The sequence below is a fragment of the Melanerpes formicivorus genome, unplaced genomic scaffold (assembly GCF_026170545.1).
Source record: "Melanerpes formicivorus ecotype bairdi unplaced genomic scaffold, bMelFor1.0.p_v2 SCAF_67, whole genome shotgun sequence".
Taxonomy (NCBI): Eukaryota; Metazoa; Chordata; class Aves; order Piciformes; family Picidae; genus Melanerpes; species Melanerpes formicivorus.
The window spans coordinates 1,925,734-1,946,949 of NW_027142419.1; the positions used below are offsets into that span (position 1 = coordinate 1,925,734).

The 21,216-nt window shown below is 59.3% G+C and overlaps 2 protein-coding genes across 22 annotated transcripts in view; both read right to left on the bottom strand.

The window, feature by feature from the left end:
* Positions 1-807: 807 nt before the first annotated feature.
* Positions 808-3,731, bottom strand: LOC137453530 (uncharacterized; the record flags this gene model as incomplete). The annotated part of the gene is given in 4 exon segments (XM_068162847.1): positions 808-1,305; positions 2,106-2,186; positions 2,710-3,279; positions 3,576-3,731. Coding segments are annotated over 4 exon segments (1,305 nt in total), but the record flags the coding sequence as incomplete, so codon positions are not given.
* A 1,728-nt stretch (positions 3,732-5,459) lies between these two features.
* EIF4G3 (eukaryotic translation initiation factor 4 gamma 3) overlaps positions 5,460-21,216 on the bottom strand; it is a 228,978-nt gene continuing 213,221 nt past the window's right edge. For all 21 annotated transcript variants that reach the window (XM_068162751.1, XM_068162759.1, XM_068162756.1 and 18 more), the window contains 7 exons: positions 18,180-18,305; positions 16,226-16,307; positions 12,821-12,919; positions 11,071-11,217; positions 9,201-9,282; positions 7,817-7,963; positions 5,460-6,252 (listed from right to left, as the gene is read on the bottom strand). In XM_068162751.1, coding sequence (XP_068018852.1) covers positions 6,071-6,252; positions 7,817-7,963; positions 9,201-9,282; positions 11,071-11,217; positions 12,821-12,919; positions 16,226-16,307; positions 18,180-18,305 — 865 coding nt within the window. In that variant the 3' untranslated portion in view covers positions 5,460-6,070. The remainder of the gene's footprint in view (positions 6,253-7,816; positions 7,964-9,200; positions 9,283-11,070; positions 11,218-12,820; positions 12,920-16,225; positions 16,308-18,179; positions 18,306-21,216) is intronic.

Genomic DNA, 21,216 nt, shown 5'->3' on the forward strand with positions numbered 1-21,216 from the left:
CCTTTTCTCCCCTCGGTGTTCCTGCCCTTGGCTGCAAACTGCAGTGACAGAGCAGCTGGGAAGCAGCAGCAGCTGAGCAGCCAGCGCCACACGGAGCACCAGCAAAGGCTCCACAGGCTGCTCGCGGTGCAGGGAGCAGCGGTCCACGCCGCGGGGCTCCACGCCGCGGGGCTCCACCAGCTGCGGGGATGCTTTGCACGGTGGAAGCCCGCAGGGCACCTTTGGTTGTGGAAGAGAGACACAGAAGAGACTCCGACGTGCTCGGCAGCAGCTGGGGCAGGAGGACTCTGACTGCCTCTGTGAGCTTCAGACACCGGCACGGGGCGCGCAGGACAGCGAGGATCCACCTCCGGGCTGGGCTCAGCCTTGACACCGGCACGGGGAGCGCAGGACAGCGAGGATCCACCTCCGGGCTGGGCTCAGCCTTGACACCGGTACGGGGAGCGCAGGATCCCCCTGCAGGCTTCAGACACCGGCACGGGGAGCGCAGGACAGCGAGGATCCACCTCCGGGCTGGGCTCAGCCTTGACACCGGTACGGGGAGCGCAGGATCCCCCTGCGGGCTTCAGACACCGGCACGGGGAGCGCAGGACAGCGAGGATCCACCTCCGGGCTGGGCTCAGCCTTGACACCGGTACGGGGAGCGCAGGATCACCCTGCGGGCTTCAGACACCGGCACGGGGAGCGCAGGATCACCCTGCGGGCTTCAGACACCGGTACGGGGAGCGCAGGACAGCACTGGATCCACCTCCGCGTTGGGCTCAGCCTTGACACCGGTACGGGGAGCGCAGGATCCACCTGCGGGCTTCAGACACCGGCACAGGGAGCGCAGGACAGCACTGGATCCACCTCTGGGCTGGGCTCAGCCTTGACACCGGCACAGGGAGCGCAGGATCCACCTGCGGGCTTCAGACACCGGCACGGGGAGCGCAGGACAGCACTGGATCCATCTCCGGGCTGCGCTGGATGCACCTCCGGGCTGCGCAGGGCGCCTTGAGCTTCACCCCCGCGGGTCTCAGGGCTCCTCAGGCACAGCGAGGCAGCGGCGGACGCCCCGGCTGGGAGCTGGCTGCCAACAGCTGGCAACAGGGCACGGCACAAGGCTGTCGCTTCGGATGCCACCGGCGGCAGGGTCCCGAGTCGCCAGAACCGCTCCAAGTCACACCAGAGCCACCGCGGGCGCACAAACCGAGCCGGGAGCAAGCAGCGACCGCCCCCGAGGTCGCGCCCCAGCCTCGCCTCGTCGCACCGCGCCGGGACCCAGCGGCACCTCCGGGGGTGCCGCGGCCCCCCAGGTTCTTCTCTCTGCAGAAAAGGTATCCCCAAAGCAACCCCCTGCTCGGTTGGGCGCTTGCAGACAACTGCTCTCCCCCTGCGCTTGGCAGCATCCAGCCAGGACACAGGCGATGGACACAACTCGGAACCGAGGCCCTTTTGAGGCGAGGGGGAGGAAGCCGCCGCCAGCCCCGCCCGGGGGGGGCACACATTCAGCAGCTGTCGAAGGAGAAGTCGAGTTCTTGCCTTCTGCTCTATGTTTGTTTTCTTTCTTTTTGTCCTTTCGTTTGTTTGGTTTCAACTTGCAACCTTTATTCTGCTCTTATATTTGCAAAGTGAAGAGATAGGAGCGACTCCAGCTTCTGCTATTGTTTGCCTTCCCCCCGCCCCCTTTTTTTCCCCTTTTCCTTTTTTTCCCTTTCCCCCCCTTTATTTCTTTTTCCCTTCTTTATCCCCTTTTTCCTTTTTTCCCCTCCTTCCCTTCTTTTTCCCTTCTTTTTTCCCCCCTTCTTTTTCCCTTCTTTTTTCCCCCCTTCTTTTTCCCCTACTTTTCCCCCTTCTTTTCCCTTTCCCCTTCTTTTTCCCCCTTTCCTTTTTCCCCTTCTTTTTCCCCCTTTTTCCTTTTCCCCCTTCTTTTCCCCCATTTTTCCTTTTTCCCCTTCTTTCCCCCCTTTTTTCCTTTTCCCCCTTCTTTTCCCCTTTTTCCTTTTCCCCCTTTTCCCCCTTCTTTTCCCCTTTTTCCTTTTTCCCCTTTTTTCCTTTTCCCCCTTCTTTTTCCCTTTTCCTTTCCCCCCCTCTTTCCCCCCTTTTTTCCTTTTCCCCTTCTTTTTCCTTTTCCCCTTCTTTTTCCCTTTTCCTTTTTTTCCTTCTTCCCCCTTTTTCCCCTTCTTTCCCCTTTTTTCCTTTTCCCCTTCTTTTCCCCCTTCTTTCCCCCCCTTTTTGCCCCTTTCTCCTCCTTTTTCCTTCCCCTTCTCCTTTCCCCCTTTTTTCCTTCTTCCCCTTTTTTCCTTTTTCCATTCTTTCCTTTTTCCCTTTTTCCTCTCCTTTTCCTTTTTTTCCTTCTTTTTCCTCCTTTCCCTTTTCCCCACTCTTCTTGTTTTCCTTCTTTTCCCCTTCTTTCCCTTTTCCCCCTTTTTTGCTTCTTTTCCCCTTTTTCTTTCCCTTTCCCTTCCCCCTTCTTCTCCCCCTTTTCCCCCTTTTCCTTTATTTCCTTCTTTCCCCCTTTTTCCTTTCCCCCCCTTCTTTTCCCCCCCTTATTTTTTCCTTATTTCTTTCCCCCCTTTTTTCCCGTTTTCTTTCTTTTTTCCTCCTTTTTCTCTTTTTTCCCCTTTTTTCCTCTTTCCTGTTTTTTTCCCCCATTTCAGTGTCTGTTCTATCTATTTACAAGCCTTAAAGCTGCTCTAAAAGTTCTGAAAGTCTCCCTGGGACTTAGTTTTTCATTTGTTTGTATCCCCTCTCTCCCCCTTCCTCCCCCCCCAGGCTTTTGACCGAAGTGAATTGATTATTATTGGCTTTTTTTTGGAGCTCTCTGCTCCAAGATCCTTTTTGGCTTCCCCCAATGCCTCTCCTCCCGCCCCGGGGATGTTCATTCTCTGTGCTTTGATCACTCTTTGCTCTGAAGCAAGCCGAGAGAGAGAGGCAGGCAGGAAAACCATCTGACACCGAAACAAACCAACCCCAAAGCAAACCAAAGCCGAACCCCAACCACCAGCAGCAGAAAGCCAACCAAGCTCCTCCGCACCTGCCGCACCCCCGAGCCCCCCCGGGAAAGGCTTTGGGGCTGCTGCTGGGAAGCACAGCGGGAGGGGAGGGGAGGGGAGGGGAGGGGAAGGGAGGAGAGGGAAGGAGAGGGGAGCGGACTCCTCCTTCCCTGCCTGCTTGGTGCTCTGCAACACAAACTGCTTGCAGCAACTGCAGCAGCAGCCCTGCACGGCAGGGAGCACAACTCTGCACCTTTCTCTTTTGGCTCTTTTTGTTTTGGCTCTTATTTGGATATTTCTTTTTTCTTTAACCTTTTACATTTTTTTTATCTTTTTTTGAGATTATTTTTATTTTTTCCTTTTTTTTCCTTCTTTTTAATTTTATTTTTCCCCTTTTTTAATTTTATTTTCCTTTTCTTTCCCTTTTTTTCCCCTTTTTTGGTATTTTTTCTTTGTATTTTTTTTTTCTTTTTTTTTATCTTTTTTTCTCTTTTTGTTTTTTTTAATATTTTTTCCCTTTTTTGTCTTTTTTTTCTTTATCTTATTTTTTCCTTTTTTATCTTTTTTACTTTTTCCTTTTTTTTGTCCTTTTTATCTTAATTTTTTTCCTTTTTTCTTTTTTTTTCTTTTTTTTTCTTTTTTTTTTTCATTTTTTATCTTATTTTTTTCCTTTTTTATTTTTTCTTTTTCCTTTTTTTTTTGTCTTTTTTCTTTTTTTACCTTAATTTTTTTCCTTTTTTATTTTTCTTTTTTTTTTGTCTTTTTTTCCCTTTATCTTGATTTTTTCTTTTTTATTTTTCTTTTTCCTTTTCTTTGGTCTTTTTTTTTTTTATCTTAATTTTTTCCCCCTTTTTTATCTTTTTTTTTCTTCCCTCCCCTTTTTATTTTTATTTTTTCCTTTTTTTTGGGGGTATTTTTAAATCTTCCCCCCCCCCTTTTTTATCTTTTTTTTTCTTTTTATCTTTTTTTGTCTTTTTATTTTTTCCTTTTTTTGGTCTTTTTATTTTTTCTCTTCTTTACCTTTATTTTTGTTCCTTTTTTATCTTAATTTTTTTCCTTTTTTATATTTTCTTTTTCCTTTTTTTTTTTTCCCCCTCCCTTTTTACTTTTATTTTTTCCTTATTTGGGGGGTATTTTTTAATCTTTTCCCCCCTTTTTTACCATTTTTTCCTTTTTTATCTCATTTTTCCTTTTTCCTCCTTTTATATCATTTTTCCTCTTTTTATATCTCATCTTCCCCTCCTTTTACATCACATTTTTTCTCCTTTTATATCTTCCCCCCTCCTTTTAGCTCTCATTTTTTCCTCCTTTTATCTCATTTTCCCCTTTTTGTCTTTTTTTCCCCTTTTTTTTGTCCTTTATCTCATTTTTCACTTTTTTTTTGTCCTTTTTCAATCTCATTTTTCCCCCTTTCAATCTCATTCTCCCCCCTTCTTTTTTACTCTCATTTTTTCCTTTTTTTGTCCTTTTCAGCTTATTTTTTATCCTTTTTTGTCTTTTTTTTTTAGCCTCTTTTTATCATTTCCCTCTTTGTTTTTGTTTGCTTTTGTGGTTTCTTTGCCTGCTCAACAGATTTCTGTGTTTCTGCAGCTAGGAGGCCTGGTTGGAAAAGAACAACAACCAAGAAAAGAACAACAGCAAAAAAAAGGACACCCCCTCCCCCCCGAAAAAAAAAGAGCAACAAGAAAAGAACAACAAAAAAAGAACAATAAGAACAAAGAGGAGGAGCAGGGAAGAGGAAGGGGAGCAAGGAAGAGGAAGGGGAGCAGGGGAAGAGGAAGGGGAGCAGGGGAAGAGGAAGGGGAGCAGGGGAAGAGGAAGGGGAGCAGGGAAGAGGAAGGGGAGCAGGGAAGAGGAAGGGGAGCAGGGAAGAGGAAGGGCAGCAGGGAAGAGGAAGGGCAGCAGGGAAGAGGAAGGGCAGCAGGGAAGAGGAAGGGCAGCAGGGAAGAGGAGGGGCAGCAGGGAAAGAGGGAAGAGGGGCAGCAGGGAAGAGGAGGGGCAGCAGGGAAGAGGAGGGGCAGCAGGGAAGAGGAGGGGCAGCAGGGAAGAGGAGGGGCAGCAGGGAAGAGGAGGGTGCAGCAGGGAAGAGGAGGGGGCAGCAGGGAAGAGGAAGGGCAGCAAGGGAAGAGGAGGGGAGCAGGGAAGAGGAGGGGAGCAAGGGAAGAGGGGCAGCAAGGGAAGAGGAAGGGCAGCAGGGAAGAGGAGGGGGCAGCAGGGAAGAGGAGGGGGCAGCAGGGAAGAGGAGGGGGCAGCAGGGAAGAGGAAGGGCAGCAGGGAAGAGGGGCAGGAAGGGAAGAGGGGCAGGAAGGGAAGAGGGGCAGGAAGGGAAGAGGGGCAGGAAGGGAGAAGGGGCAGGAAGGGAGGAGGGCAGCAAGGATGAGGGCAGGAGAAAAGGGAGCAACAACCAAAATGGATCAAAAACCCCCAACCCACCCCCCCCAACCCAACCCAACCCAACCCAAGAAGAGATTCCAGCAGCCAAGGTTTTCTATAAATAAGGAGAGCTTGTGTGGCTTTGGTGCTCCCAAGCCCTCGGGGTTGCAACTCGCACCGGGTCGGTTTCTTTATTGATTTCTTTATTGAATGGGTTCTGTTCAAGTACCTCTGGCTGCCTCCTTTCGCTGGCGGTTCCTTTCCTCCGGGCTCACCACCGGCCTCTGGGGGGGCGGGGGGAGGTGGGGGGGGGGGGGGAGGAGGGGGGGCGGCTCTGAAAAAGAAAAAGAGTTTCTGAAGCTCTCTCCCCCTGCTGCGCAGGAGGGGGGCAGGGGGCGGGGGGTGGTCTGCTCCGGAGTTGGCCTTCGCTGGGCTGCAAAGATTGGCGAAGAAGTTGAAAGGCTTTACAAAAATACTGCAGCTGTCGGTTTGGTTTCTGGTTTGGTTTGGTTTGGTTTCGTTTGCTTCCTTTCTCCTTTCCTCTCTTTCTTTTGTTTTGTGTGTGTGTGGGGGGGTTGGTTGCTTTTGTTTGCGTCCTGTTTGTACTCGGTTTGGTTTGGTTTGTCTGAGGGTTCTGTTTCCCTCGCTCCCCTCGGTGGTTGTTCTTTCCAAGCGGTAATTCCCCTCCGGCTCCTTCCCCCCGGGGGCCTCCGAGCAGGCTGTTAATTATCCTCCGACTCCTCCTCCGCCTCCCGCAGCCAGGTGAAGAAGGCAGTGACGGATTTCAGCGCCACCCCTTTCCCGTTCTGCTCCGCCGGGTCCTTGCTGCTCTCCCACTTGTAGAAGGCATCCTCTGAAATCACCTCCTCGTCGTACAGGCAATCGAAAAACATCCTCAGCAGATCTGCAGCGGGAGGGGAAGAGAGAGGGGGGAAAGGCTGTCAGGGTGCAGGGGTGGGGAACAGGGCAGAGAGCACTGCAGGGGTGGGGAACAGGGCAGAGAGCACTGCAGGGATGGGGAACAGGGCAGAGAGCACTGCAGGGATGGGCAACAGGGCAGAGAGCACTGCAGGGGTGGGGAACAGGGCAGAGAGCACTGCAGGGATGGGGAACAGGGCAGAGAGCACTGCAGGGATGGGGAAGAGGGGAGAGAGCACTGCAGGGATGGGGAACAGGGCAGAGAGCACTGCAGGGATGGGGAACAGGGGAGAGAGCTGCCAGAGACCACTGCAGGATGGGGAAGAGGGCAGAGAGCTGCCAGAGAGCACTGCAGGGATGGGGAACAGGGGAGAGAGCACTGCAGGGATGGGGAACAGGGGAGAGAGCACTGCAGGGATGGGGAACAGGGGAGAGAGCGGCCAGAGAGCAATCAGGGATGGGGAACAGCTGCCAGAGAGCACTGCAGGGATGGGGAAGAGGGCAGAGAGCACTGCAGGGATGGGGAAGAGGGCAGAGAGCACTGCAGGGATGGGGAAGAGGGCAGAGAGCTGCCAGAGAGCACTGCAGGGATGGGGAACAGGGCAGAGAGCACTGCAGGGATGGGGAAGAGGGCAGAGAGCACTGCAGGGATGGGGAAGAGGGCAGAGAGCTGCCAGAGAGCACTGCAGGGATGGGGAACAGGGCAGAGAGCTGCCAGAGTGGGAAGAGGGCAGAGAGCTGCCAGGGTGCACTCAGGGATGGGAGCAAGGGGCACAGCTGCCAGAGAGCACTCAGGGATGGGAGCAAGGGGCACAGCTGCCAGGGTGCACTCAGGGATGGGAGCAGGGGGCACAGCTGCCAGAGTGCACTCAGGGATGGGAGCAGGGGGCACAGCTGCCAGAGTGCACTCAGGGATGGGAGCAGGGGGCACAGCTGCCAGGGTGCACTCAGGGATGGGAGCAGGGGGCACAGCTGTCAGAGTGCACTCAGGGATGGGAGCAGGGGGCACAGCTGTCAGAGTGCACTCAGGGATGGGAGCAGGGGGCACAGCTGTCAGACTGCACTCAGGGATGGGAGCAGGGGGCACAGCTGCCAGGGTGCACTGCAGAGATGGGAGCAGGGGGCACAGCTGCCAGGGTGCACTGCAGAGATGGGAGCAGGGGGCACAGCTGCCAGGGTGCACTCAGGGATGTCAGACTACACTCAGGGATGGGAGCAGGGGGCACAGCTGCCAGACTGCACTCAGGGATGGGAGCAGGGGGCACAGCTGCCAGGGTGCACTCAGGGATGGGAGCAGGGGGCACAGCTGCCAGGGTGCACTCAGGGATGGGAGCAGGGGGCACAGCTGCCAGGGTGCACTCAGGGATGGGAGCAGGGGGCACTGCTGCCAGGGTGCACTCAGGGATGGGAGCAGGGGGCACTGCTGCCAGGGTGCACTCAGGGATGGGAGCAGGGAGCAGGGGGCACAGCTGCCAGGCGCAGGGAAGGGGAGGAGGGAAGCAGCCCTACAGCCTCAGGGCTCAAACCCCAGGCACACAGGCATCACTTACTAGGAGGCTGATCAAGTTTTACTATTGATGCTTGTAGTGCATAAAGTGCTTGTAGTTCCTTCTCTGTGTCTGAGTCCAGGTACTTGAGCAGGATGGGCACTCTCTGCTTGATCACAGCGGTGTCCACGCGGAAGCTGGCAGAGTCCGCTGCGGGCAGAGCACAGCAGGGTCAGCCCTGGCACGAGGCAGGGGGCACAGCTCCTGCATCACCTCCATGGGCTCAGGGCACAGCTTAGTGTGCAAAGAAAAGGGGGCAAGCAACAGCACTGCTGACCACGGGCTCCCTCTGGAGCTCTGGGACCTTGCCCCTCCCCACAGCCTGCTTTGCACAGCTCTGGCTCCGATGCTCTCTGACACACAGGGAACCAAAGCCTGGCTGTGGCTGCAGAGCTCTGCTTCCACAGGCAGCTGCCAGAGCCAGAGCACAGCCTCTGAGCTAGGGCTGAAACCTCAGGCCACAGCTGCAGTACTGGGACCAGTCCTGGCTCCCCAGTTCAAGAGCCAGGGAACTGCTGGAGAGAGGCCAGGGGAGGCTGGGAAGCTGCTGAGGGGCCTGGAGCAGCTCTGGGAGCAGCAAAGGCTGAGAGCCCTGGGGCTGAGAGCCTGCAGAAGAGCAGCCCCAGAGGGGAGCTGAGCAATGCTCAGCAAGAGCTAAAGGAGCTGTGGGGGGCAAGAGGCTGGGGCCAGGCTCTGGTCTGTGGTGCCCAGGGACAGCACAAGGGGCAGAGGGCACAGACTGGAACCCAGGAGGAGAAAGTTGTTTGGTGTGAGGGTGCTGAGGCCTGGAGCAGGCTGCCCAGAGAGGTTGTGGAGTCTCCTGGTGTGGAGAGCTTCCAACCCCTCCTGGGCCTTGTGCTGCTGGGCAGGGTGCTGTGGGTGCCCTGTTGGAGCAGGGCTTGGGCTGGCTGAGCTCCAGAGGTCCCTTCCCACCCCAGCAGGCTGAGATGCTGTGACCCAGGGTGGCTCTTCCCCTGCCCCAGCACTCGGTGCTGGTGGAGTGCCCACAGGAGCTCACTGGCACAGGGCTGGAAGTGCTGACTGCCTTGGTGCCATTCAGTGCAGCTGCACCTTCCCCAGAACCATCAGGGGCTGAGCTGCCCTCACTCAGAGCCCTCTGCAACATCTGCTCCTGTGAGGTCACCACCACACTGCCCAGCCCTGGGACCCAGAGTGCTGCCCACACACTGCCCAGCCCTGGGGCCCAGAGTGCTGCCCACACACTGCCCAGCCCTGGGTCTCACTGTGCTGCCCAGCCCTGGGTCTCACTGTGCTGCCCAGGCCTGAGTGCTGCCCCCACACTGCCTCAGGGGAGGGAGAAGGGACAGGAGCCTGACCAATGTGAAGCTGCTTTGCTCTGCCTGCTGTTTCTCTGCAGGTTACTCACCTATGATAGCTGCTTTACAAACTGCTGTCATTAAAGCTCTAAGGAATGTAGGTGAACTCATCTGGCTCTCATCTAGATTAGCCTGAAAGCAAGAGCAAAGGGACCAGTTCAGAGCACAGCCCTGGGGGAGGGCTTCCAACAGCCACCAGCAACCTCCAGCTCAGCAGAGATCCCCCCTCAGCCCCAGCTCAGCCTCCCCCTTCCCTCCTCCAGAGCAGCTCAGGTGCCTCAGCACACAGCAGCAATTCTGTGGCCAAGACACCCAGCTCAGCACCCCCATGAGCAGCTCTCTGCCTGCAGAAGCAGCCAGCCCAGCCAGGAGGGCTCCAGCCACCCCTGCCACAGTGTCTGACAGCTTTAGGCTTTCCCAGCCTGCTCCTTGGGTGAGGCCTTGCTGCCTCTGGGGAGGACACTGCCTGGAGATGTCACTGGTCCAAGGCTGCAAAGAGCCCTTGGGTGGCACTGGCTCCTCAGCACTGCTCTGCTCCCCAGGTCTCTACCAGCACCAACAGAAGAGATCTCCAACCCTGCTCCAGCCATGGACATCTCTGCAGTGGGGCAGCCAGGGCAGCCCTGACCCACTCAGGACTAAGCTAAGGTCCAAATGAATCAGGCTGGGTGTAACTGCAGGCAGCAGCTGGAGCATTGGCTGAGAGGATGCAGCCAGGGGCAGAGGGCCAAAGCCCAGTGGCTGCCAAGGCCTCTCCTGTAGTTTCTCTTACAGTGCCTGGCCCAATGGAGGGGGAAGGGTGCAAGGGCCCTGAGGGGCTGCCCAGGCTGCCCTGAAGGGGGGGAAAAAAGAGCAGTGAGCAGCTGCCAGGCTCTGCTCTGGGCAGGAATAGGATAGAACAGAATCAACCAGCTTGGAAAAGACCTTCCAGACCATCAAGTCCAACCTCTCCCCCAGCACCATCTGAGCAACTCACCCATGGCCCCAAGTGAAGGCAGCAGAGCACTGGGGCTGGGAGGTGATAAGCAGCATAAAGTCTACAGCACTTTGGGGCTGAGAGCCTGGAGAAGAGCAGCCCCAGAGGGCAGCTGAGCACAACTCTGGCTCTGATGCTCTCTGACACACAGGGAACCAAAGCTTGGCTGTGGCTGCAGATCTCTGCTTCCACAGGCAGCTGCCAGAGCCAAAGCACAGCCTCTGAGCTAGGGCTGAAACCTCAGGCCACAGCTGCAGTACTGGGACCAGTCCTGGGTCCCCAGTTCAGGAGCCAGGGAACTGCTGGAGAGAGTCCAGGGGAGGCTGGGAAGCTGCTGAGGGGCCTGGAGCAGCTCTGGGAGCAGCAAAGGCTGAGAGCCCTGGGGCTGAGAGCCTGCAGAAGAGCAGCCCCAGAGGGGAGCTGAGCAATGCTCAGCAAGAGCTAAAGGAGCTGTGGGGGGCAAGAGGCTGGGGCCAGGCTCTGCTCAGTGGTGCCCAGGGCCAGGCCAAGGGGCAGAGGGCACAAACTGGAACCCAGGAGGAGAAAGTTGTTTGGTGTGAGGGTGCTGAGGCCTGGAGCAGGCTGCCCAGAGAGGTTGTGGAGTCTCCTGGTGTGGAGAGCTTCCAACCCCCGCTGGGCCTTGTGCTGCTGGGCAGGGTGCTGTGGGTGCCCTGCTGGAGCAGGGCTTGGGCTGGCTGAGCTCCAGGGGTCCCTTCCCACCCCCCCATGCTGGGCTGCTGTGATTTCAGAGGCAGTCACACAGCCAGTGGCTAAATCCCTTTCTTGCTGAGGCTGCTGCCAGCTGAAATGATGATCTGGGCTCCTTGCACACATCCAACCCTCTCCATGCCCTGTGCCTGGGCAGGAGGCTCCTTCAGAGGAGGCAATGTGTATGCAGGCTGCTGCTGAGCTGTGTGCAGGGAGGCTGGGAACAGTCCTTGTACCTCTACCCAGTCAAAGATTTGTTCATCATTGGCCTTGTCCTCCACTATGAGTTTTTCCAGCTGCTTGCTCAGCTCCTCTGCAGAGAGTTCCTTCTCTGAAAGTGCTTCTGAGGGACTGGAACTGTCAGACTCGGTGAAGTCCAACTTCTGCAACACCAGAAGGGAAGAGGGCAGTTAGCTAAGTGCACCTCCCAGGGCTGGGTGGCACCAGGCTGCTGCTTTCTGGCCTCTCCCAGCTGCTCAGTTATCATCACAGTGAGCCTTGCTCTGTCCCAGAGAGGGTTCTCCACCCTGGGGACCACCTCAGCCAGCACCTCAGAGCGACTCCAGCCCAGCTGAGGGCAGGGGGCACTGAGCACAGGGAGTGCTGCTCAGCTGGAGCCCCTGGGAGCTGGGCTGCACTCCCCAGAGCTGGCATCTGTGCAACAGCCACAGAGCCCCAGGGCTGGAAGGGAGCTCAAGGCTCAGCCAGCTCCAACCCCCTGCCACAGGCAGGGACACCTCACACCACAGCAGGTTGCTCACAGCCACCTCCAGCCTGGCTGCAAACACCTCCAGGCAGGAGGCTTCCACCACCTCCCTGGGCAGCCTGGGCCAGGCTCTCACCACCCTCCTGGGGAGCAACTTCTTCCTCACAGCCAATCTCAATCTCCCCACTTCTAGTTCTGCTCCATCCCCCCCAGTCCTATCCCTCCCTGACACCCTCCAAAGTCCCTCCCCAGCTTTCCTGCAGCCCCCTGCAGATCCTGGAAGAAGCTGCAGCCACCCCCCCAGCTCTTTGCAAAATGCAGCAGAGGATCTCCAGCCCTCCCCAGCCCCAGCCCCAGCCCCAGCCCCAGCCCCAGCCCCAGGCATTGGTTTCATTTCCTGCACTGCTGCAACAGGGCAGTAGATCCCCTGGAGCTCCAAAGGGAGACCTCCAGCTTCTTCCTCAAGACCACCAGCAGCAAGAGCTGCAAGATGTCCTGTGTCAGACCTGGCTCCTGGCTCCTCTCAGTTGTGAACCCCCCTGGGGCCCCAGCATGGGGTGGGATGGGTGAGCAATTGCTGCCCTCTATACAGGCACCTGCTGGAGCAGGGCCAGAGGAGGCCACAGCAGTGCTGGCAGGGCTGGAAGCCCTCTGCTGGGAGGCCAGGCTGGGAGGGTTGGGGTTGTGCAGCCTGGAGAGGAGAAGGCTCCAGGGAGACCTCCTGGAGGCCATTCAGCAAGCTGGGCAGAGGCTTTTCTCAGGGGCTGCTGTGCCAGGCCAAGGGAGGATAGTTTGGAACTCAAAGAGGTAGATTGAGAGTGGAGAGAAGGGAGAAATGTTTGCCCCTGAGGGTGGTGAGAGCCTGGCCCAGGCTGCCCAGAGAGGTGGGAGATGTCCCATGGCTGGCACCATCCCAGCTGAGGTTGGCTCTGCTCTGCAGGGGCTTGGACTGGATGAGCTTTAGAGCTCCTTTCCAACCCAAACCCTTCCATGACTCTCTGATGCTGGCCCTTCTGCTGGTGGCCTCTGCTTGTTTCAGAGCTCCTGCTCAGGTTCATTCCCCAGCTGGAGGCAGGGCTCTGCCCCTGGGAGCCAGCTGACAGCAGGCCCCTGCCTGGGCCCCTGCTGGAACAACCTAAGCCCAGGCTGGGGAGGGAGGCTCCTCAGCCCACATCCCAGCCCAGCCAGCCACGGGGGTGGGAGGGGGGGGGAAGGAGCTGCCCAGAGGGGCTGTGGGGCCAGGCTCCAGGGGCCCAGGCTGCAGCTTGCTGTGCACTCACTTGCTCCAGGAGAAAGGTCTGCACGTCCTCCCCGTCGGGCAGCAGGTCCTTCCAGCTGAGGCCAGACTCCCTCCATAAGGCTCCCACTCTCTTATGGCTCTGCAACACACACAGTTTGCCTTGGGCAGGGGAGCAGGGGCAGGCAGGGCAGCCCAGGCAAGCCAGAGAGGTGCAGCTGTGCAGGGGAGACCAGAAGGGTTCAGCCAGCCCCCCCAGTGCCTGGCAGCCAGCTGAGGACACCCCCAGCCCCCCCCAGCAGAGCCACAGCTCTGCACACCCTGTGCTGATGGGGGAGAGACAAGGCGGGGGGGGCACGTGGGGGAGGGGCAGCAACTCCAGCCAGAGGTCACCTGTGGGAGGGAGACCCTGGGACCAGGACCCCTGGGAGGAGACCCTGGGAGGGAGACCCTGGAACCAGGACCCCTGGGAGGGAGACCCTGGGACCAGGACCCCTGGGAGGGAGACCCTGGGACCAGGACCCCTAGGAGGGAGACCCTGGGACCAGGACCCCTGGGGGAAGGAGACCCTGGGACCAGGACCCCTGGGAGGGAGACCCTGGGAAAAGGACCCCTGGGAGGGAGACCCTGGGACCAGGACCCCTGGGAAGGAGACCCTGGGAGGGAGACCCTGGGACCAGGACCCCTGGGAGGGAGACCCTGGGACCAGGACCCCTGGGAAGGAGACCCTGGGAGGGAGACCCTGGGACCAGGACCCCTGGGAGGGAGACCCTGGGACCAGGACCCCTGGGAAGGAGACCCTGGGACCAGAACCCCTGGGAAGGAGACCCTGGGACCAGGACCCCTGGGAGGGAGACCCTGGGAGGGAGGCCCTGGGACCAGGACCCCTGGGAGGGAGACCCTGGGACCAGGACCCCTGGGAGGGAGACCCTGGGACCAGGACCCCTGGGAGGGAGACCCTGGGACCAGGACCCCTGGGGCCCACACAGAGCTGCCACGTGGAGAGCTCAGAGTCTTCTCCTGCCTCTGCCAGGAGCCTCCTGCCAGCCTCATCCTGCCTCTGCCCTGACAGGCAGGCACCAGCAGGTGAGCTGCTGTGAGGAAGCAGTGCTCAGGGGGCTGCTTTCTGTGCAGAGACTGCAGGCAGATGATGCTGAGCTCACTGCTCAGCTCCCAGGGCTCACAGCAGACCTCCAGCAGTGCCTCTGCAGCACTCCCAGCTCAGCCTCTCCTGTCAGTGTCCTGCCCAAGGTGGCACAAGGCACAGCTCTGGCAAAGCCCTCCCCAGGAGCAGCCCAAATGCTCTGCCAGCACCTTCCCCCTCCTGGCAGCCACACAGGGGAGGCCACTGCAGAGCCCAGGGGGCACCAGCAGCCTGGGCTGCAGGTCCCAGAGCAGACTGTGGGGAGCTCAGCTGTGCAGCTCAGAGCACCAAGAGCTGCCTGTGCAGCAGGGCCTGAAGGGAGGAGCCTGAGCTGAGCCTGAGACCCCTGAGCCCGAGTGCTGGGCTGGATGGGAGCAGCTGGGAGAGCTGTGGCAGGAAGAGTGCCATAGAATCAGTCAGGGTTGGAAGGGACCACAAGGCTCAGCCAGTTCCAACCCCCCTGCCATGGGCAGGGACACCCCACACTAGAGCAGCCTGGCCACAGCCTCAGCCAGCCTGGGCTTAAACACCTCCAGGGCTGGGGCCTCAACCACCTCCCTGCACAACCCAGTCCAGGTCTTCACCACTCTCATGGGGAAGAACTTCCTCCTCCCCTCCAGCCTCAATCTCCCCACCTCCAGCTTCATTCCATTCCCCCCTAGGCCTAGCACTCCCTGAGAGCCTGGAGAAAGCCAAAGCTGTGCTGCAGCCCCCCCCAAGCACAGCCCAGAGCAGGGGCAGCAAGTGGGAGCTGAGTGCTGCAGCCAGGAGAGGCCAACAGAGAAAGGCCAAAGCCTCTCCCTGCACTGCAGCACTGCACTGCCCCTGGAGCATCCCACCCTGCCTGCATGCCTGCTGGGGAAGCACAACCACCACCCCCAGGCAGCCCAGCCAAGGGCAAGAGAGGGGCTGGAGAGGGCTGCAAACAGCCACTGCCCCCAGGGCACTGCCCCCACTGCCCCCAGGGCACTGCCCCACTGCAGCCACTGCCCCCAGGGCACTGCCCCACTGCAGCCACTGCCCCCAGGGCACTGCCCCCACTGCCCCCAGGGCACTGCTCCCACTGCAGCCACTGCCCCCAGGGCACTGCTCCCACTGCAGCCACTGCCCCCAGGGCACTGCCCCCAATGCCCCCAGGGCACTGCCCCACTGCAGCCACTGCCCCCAGGGCACTGCCCCACTGCAGCCACTGCCCCCCAGGGCACTGCCCCACTGCAGCCACTGCCCCCACTGCAGCCACTGCCCCCAGGGCACTGCCCCCAATGCCCCCAGGGCACTGCCCCACTGCAGCCACTGCCCCCAGGGCACTGCTCCCACTGCAGCCACTGCCCCCAGGGCACTGCTCCCACTGCAGCCACTGCCCCCAGGGCACTGCTCCCACTGCAGCCACTGCCCCCAGGGCACTGCTCCCACTGCAGCCACTGCCCCCAGGGCACTGCCCCACTGCAGCCACTGCCCCCAGGGCACTGCTCAGCTGCACTAGAAACAAAACCAGAGAGACAAAAACCCCACAGCAAACAAAGGCTGCAGGGCAGCCAGGAGCTGCAGGGGAGCTGCAGGGGAGCTGCAGGGGAGCCAGGAGCTGCAGGGGAGCCGCAGGGGAGCTGCAGGGGAGCTGCAGGGGAGCTGCAGGGGAGCCAGGAGCTGCAGGGGAGCTGCAGGGGAGCTGCAGGGGAGCCAGGAGCTGCAGGGGAGCCACAGGGGAGCTGCAGAGGAACCAGGAGCTGCAGGGGAGCTGCAGGGGAGCCAGGAGCTGCAGGAGCCTGGCCACACCACTGTGAGAGCTGCAAAGAGAGCTGCAGGAGGCAGAGGGTGAAAAGCTGGCACCAGCCCCAGAGCTGGCAGGGTCACTTTGGACAAGCATCCAGCAGGCTGAGAAGGCCTCCTGGAGCTTATCCACACCCCCAGAACCTCTCTCTGCTCTGCAGGAGCAGCTCTCTCACAGCCATTTCCTGCCCCTGCTGCTTGTGGCCAGCCCAGAAGTGCCTTGGGGATGCTCCCTCCTGCAGCACTGCAGCACTCTGGCCCCTGCAAGAAGCAAGGTGAAGAGGTGGCTGCAAAGGGGAACAGTGCTGAGAAGATAAAAGCCATACAAGAGTGAGCTTTGGGGCACCTGGCCAGGCTGTGAGGCTGAGGAGGAGGAGGAGGGGGAGGAGGCAGCTTCCCAAGGCTCTCTGGAGTGGCTGGCCCCCAGCCTAGGGAGCTGGAGGGGGGCAGTGTGGAGCTTTGCTGCAGGCACATGCCCTGCCTGCAGGCTCAGGGCAGGCTCAGGGCAGGCTCAGGGCAGCTCAGCTGGGCACTTACCATTTGTTTGCATAGAAGGTGCAAGATTTCAGCAAGCAAGACCCCAGCTCTTCCCACAGGAAGCAAAGGTTTGCTAAATTCTCTGGAATGCAAGGAAAAGAGAGAGGGATCCTCAGCACCTGCCCTGCCTGCAGGGGCCTGCCCCCCCCAACCATCCAGGCTGGAAAAGGCCTCTGAGGTCATGGAGCCCAACCACAACCCAACCCCCCCAGCCACCACAGCACATCCTGAGGCCCCACAGCTGCAGCCCCCTGAACCATTCAGCCTGGAACAGAGCTCTGGAGATCCACCCCAGCCACCAGCCCAACACCACCGTGGCCACCACACTGTGTCCCAATCTGCCCCACACCTCCTGAGCCCCTCCAGGCCTGGGGACTCCACCCCCGCCCTGGGCAGCCTCTTCCAACCCCTGACCACTCTCTCAGTACAGAAGTTGTTCCTCCTGTCCAACCTCACCCTCCCCTTCAGGCCATTTCCTCTCATCCTGGTGCTGCTTACCTGGGAGCAGAGACCGAGCCCAGCCTCCCTGCAGCCTCCTTCCAGGCAGCTGCAGAGGGCAAGGAGGTCTCCCCTCAGCCTCCTCCACACTGAGCACCCCCAGCTCCCTCAGCCACTCCTCTGTGATGCCCTCCCAAGCCCTCCCCAGCCTTGCTGCTCCTCTCTGCACACCCTCCAGCCCCTCACTGCCTCCTGCCCTGTGCTGCCCAGATCTGAAGCCAGTGCTGCAGCTGTGGCCTCAGCAGTGCCCAGTCCAGGGGCACCATCCCTGCCCTGCTCCTGCTGCCCACACTGGCTTTGCCCCAGGCCAGGATGCTGGTGGCCTTCTGGGCCAGCTGGGTACAGCCTGGCTCCTGTTCAGCCACCCACCAGCACCCCCAGATCCTTTCCCCAGGCACTTTGCAGCCACTGCCCCCAGCCTGTGGCAGTGCTTGGGGTTGCTGTGAGCCAAGTGCAGGACCTGGCCCTTGGTCTCCCTGAGCCTCATCCCACTGCCAGACAAGGAGCAGTGCTCAAAGCTGAGGCAGGGGAAGCAGCTCCAAGCTCTGCCAGGGGAGGAGGGTTTGGTGCAGGGTTTGGCTGGAGCCAGCTGCAGTGTGCAGAGCTCTTGCCACAGCAGGGCTGAGCACAGAGGCTGGATTGGGTTTTTCTGGGACCTCAAATCCCTGATTTCTGGGTGGCAGGACCCTTCTTTGGGGGGGGGCAAAGGCTTTTCTGCACCCAAGAGGCAGAGTTAAAGGGAAGCCTGCAGCTGGCTTCCAGTGCATCCCCCCCAGCACACTGGAGATGTGTGAGACACAGCAGCTCTGCTCCTGGGAGCAGCCTCCAGCCTTGCAGGGCAGGTTCTGTGTCTGCTGAAGCTGCACCCTGCAGGCAGTCAGCACACCCTGAGGCTGCTGCCTGACAGCTCCCTCCCTGCACACAGAATCCTGCCAGGGGTTGGGTTGGAAGGGACCCTAAAGATCCCCCAGCTCCAACCCCTGCCCTGGGCAGGGACACCTCCCACCAGCACAGGCTGCTCAAGGCCTCATCCAGCCTGGCCCTGAGCACCTCCAGGCAGGGGACAGCCACAGCCTCCCTGGGCAGCCTGTACCAGGCTCTCCCCAGCCTCACTCCCATGAGTTTCTTCCTGCTCTCCACTCTCAACCTGCCCTTTTCCAGCTTCAAGCCATCCCTTCTCCCAGCCTCAGCACACTCTCAGTGCACTCCAGCTGCACCACACTGGAGGACTTTTTGGCTCAGCTGAACCAAGGAGGATTGCAGGAGATCCCTGGAGAAAAGGCTCAGGCCTGAGGGCTGAGTGGAGAGCAGGAGAGCAGAGAGCTCCTCTCCCACCACAGCCTGCAGCAAGGACTTCAGCAGCTCCTGGAGAGGCTGCAGCTCCAGCCCTGCTGCTCTGGGAGCCAGGCTGGGAGCAGACAGCACAGGCAGGCTGCAAGGGAACAGCTTTGCTTACTGTATAAGTTCTCTCATAGAGATTCCTCCTTCTTTTAACATGGGGGTCACCAACTCAGCCAGGTACAGCCAGATGTGGGGGATGTCTATGGCCATGTCGTCTGCCAGCTCCAGGGTGTCTGAGAAGCTTGAAAAGAGGAAGGGAAGAAATGTCAGTACAGGCAAGGGGAGGCCTGGCCTGCAAATGTGCAGCTGAGAACATCCCCTGGGGGAGGAAAGGGGAGAGACAAGAAAGAGGAGGAAAGGGCTGGGAGGAGAGGGAGGGAGAGCAAGCAAGAGGAGGGAGGGAGGGAGAGAAAGAGGAGGGAGGGAGAGGAAGAGGAAGGAGGGAGGGAGAGGAAGAGGAGGGAGGGAGAGGAAGAGGAGGGAGGGAGAGGAAGAGGAGGGAGGGAGAGGAAGAGGAGGGAGGGAGAGGAAGAGGAGGGAGGGAGAGGAAGAGGAGGGAGGGAGGGAGAGAAAGAGGAGGGAGGGAGAGGAAGAGGAGGGAGGGAGAGGAAGAGGAGGGAGGGAAGGAGAGAAAGAGGAGGGAGGGAGGGAGGGAGGGAGGGAGAAGAAGAGGAGGGAGGGAGGGAGGGAGAGGAAGAGGAGGGAGGGAGGGAGAGAAAGAGGAGGGAGGGAGGGAGAGGAAGAGGAGGGAGGGAGGGAGAGGAAGAGGAAAGAGGGAGGGAGAGGAAGAGGAAAGAGGGAGGGAGAGGAAGAGGAGGGAGGGAGGGAGAGAGAGAAAGAGGAGGGAGGGAGAGAAAGAGGAGGGAGGGAGGGAGAGGAAGAGGAGGGAGGGAGGGAGAGGAAGAGGAGGGAGGGAGGGAGAGAAAGAGGAGGGAGGGAGGGAGAGAGAGAGGAGGGAAGGAGGAGAGAAAGAGGAGGGAGGGGAGAGAGCAAGAGGGAGGGAGGGAGAGCAGGCAGAAAGGAGGAAACAAGAGGAAAGAGAAGAGTGAGCAATGAAGAGCTCCACAAGGGTAGCAGCCCCCTCCTGTGCTTGCAGGCTGCCAGCAGGGAATGTCTGCACAGCCCCAGGGGCAGAGTGTGCCAAGGGCCTCTCCGAGCCATCCAGAAGCTGCACTCAGAGCACTCCTGGATGTCCCAGCAGGAAACCATTGGCTGACAGCTGCCCAGGAGCTGTGCTGGCAAACACAGACCCTGGAAGGCCTGGAGCCCTCCTGCCCTGACTGTGCTATGATGCAGCCCTGCAGAAGGGGAGATGATGGCAGAAGCACCAAGTGCCAGCAGGCAGAGGTGTGTGACACAGCAGCACAAGTGCTGAGGGCAGCAGGGGCAGGATTGCACCCAGAACACAAACCACAGCAGGACAAGGCACAGAGCACTCCCCAGCTCTGGAGAGAGGCCTTCCAGAGCTGCTCACAATCCTTCCTTCTGGGCCAAGCCTGCAGGTGAAGTCCCTGCCCAGGCCTGGAACAAGGACATCAGCTCTGTGGCTCTCCTGCTGGCCATGATCCCTTTCTCCCTGAGAACTGTGGGGGCCAGCTGAGTGACCACACAGAGCTTTGCTCCTGAGCTTCCAACCCAGAGAATCACAGCCTAGCTCAGCTTGGAAGGGAGCTCAGAGATCATCTACCCCAAGCCCCTGCCATGGGAGGGATGGATCACAACCAGCCCAGGCTGCTCAAGGCCTCACCCAGCCTGGCCTTGTGTTCAAGGCAGCCACAGCCTCCCTGGGCAGCCTGTGCCAGGGGCTCAGCAGCCTCACACTGAAGAACTTCTTCCTCAGCTCCACTCTAACCCTGCTCTGCCTCAGCTCCAAACCCTTCCCCCTTGGCCTGGCTCAGACCCCCTCAGCAAAAGTCTCTCTGCAGCCTTCCTGCAGGATGCCTTCAGCTCCTGGCAGCAGCTCTGAGCTCCCCCTGGAGCCTTCTCCTCTGCAGGCTGCACAGCCCCAGCTCCCTCAGCCTGTGCTCCCAGCAGAGCTGCTCCAGCCCTGGCAGCATCTCTGTGGCCTCCTCTGGGCTCCCTCCAGCAGCTCTGTGTCCTTCTGCTGCTGGGGACAGCAGAGCTGGAGGCAGGATTGGAGGTGAGGTCTGAGCAGAGCAGAGCCCAGGGGCAGGATCCCCTCTGCTGCCCTCTGCCCACCCTGCTCTGGCTGCAGCCAGCACACAGCTGCCTGAGGGCTGCAGGAGGCTCTGCTGGCTCCTGGGGAACTTCTCCTTTGCTTTGTTCTTTGTGTCCTCAGCCAGCCAGGCTGCCCCAAGTGACTCAGCCAGAAGCTGGGGTCCTGTCAGGTATCACAGTATCACCAAGGTTGGAAGAGACCTCAAAGATCACTGAGTCCAGAGCTCATCCCACAGCAGCCTGGCAGGGGAGACTGAGTGCAGTGCTTTGGGGGTTCTCCTGGGCCCCCTGACCTTCCCTTGCCCTTTCAGGCCCTCCAGGAGCTGTTTCAGCTTCTCCATGCCACACTCAGCTCCATCTCTCACTGCTTCACCCAGGTCCTGCCTGTCTGACATCACAACCACCTTCCCTCCTCTGGGAATGGCTTCAATCCCAATCCCTCCTGGAATGCCCACCCCAAACCCATCCTTTTGACCACCACTGACTCTGTGGACTCAGACCAGTTTGCTCTCTGCAGTCATGGAATTATTTGGGCTGGAGAAGGCCTCCAAGGTCACCCAGTCCAGCCAGCAACCCAACCCCACCAGGGCCACCCAACCATGGCCCCAGCTGCCATGGCCACAGGGCTCCTCAGCACCTCCAGGGCTGGGGACTCCACCACCTCCCTGGGCAGCCTCTTCCCAGGGCTGGGCATTCCCTCTGGATGTCTTTCTGCTGCTCTTCCACAGCCCTCTGAAGCCAGGCTGCCTCAGCTTCTCCTGGGAGCCACTGCTGCAGCAGGCTGACACCCACTGCCAGAGCCAGGGGCAGAGAGAGCCTCTCAGGGTGCTCAGAGGGGATGCAAATGCAAGCAGCCAGCCTGGGCTCACACCCAGCACTCAGGGGCTGAGAGAAGATTTCCCCTGCCTGCTGCTGGCTGCTTTTGTGGTGAGCCCCTGCTCTGCTCCTAGAGTCCCAGAGTTGCTTTGGTTGGA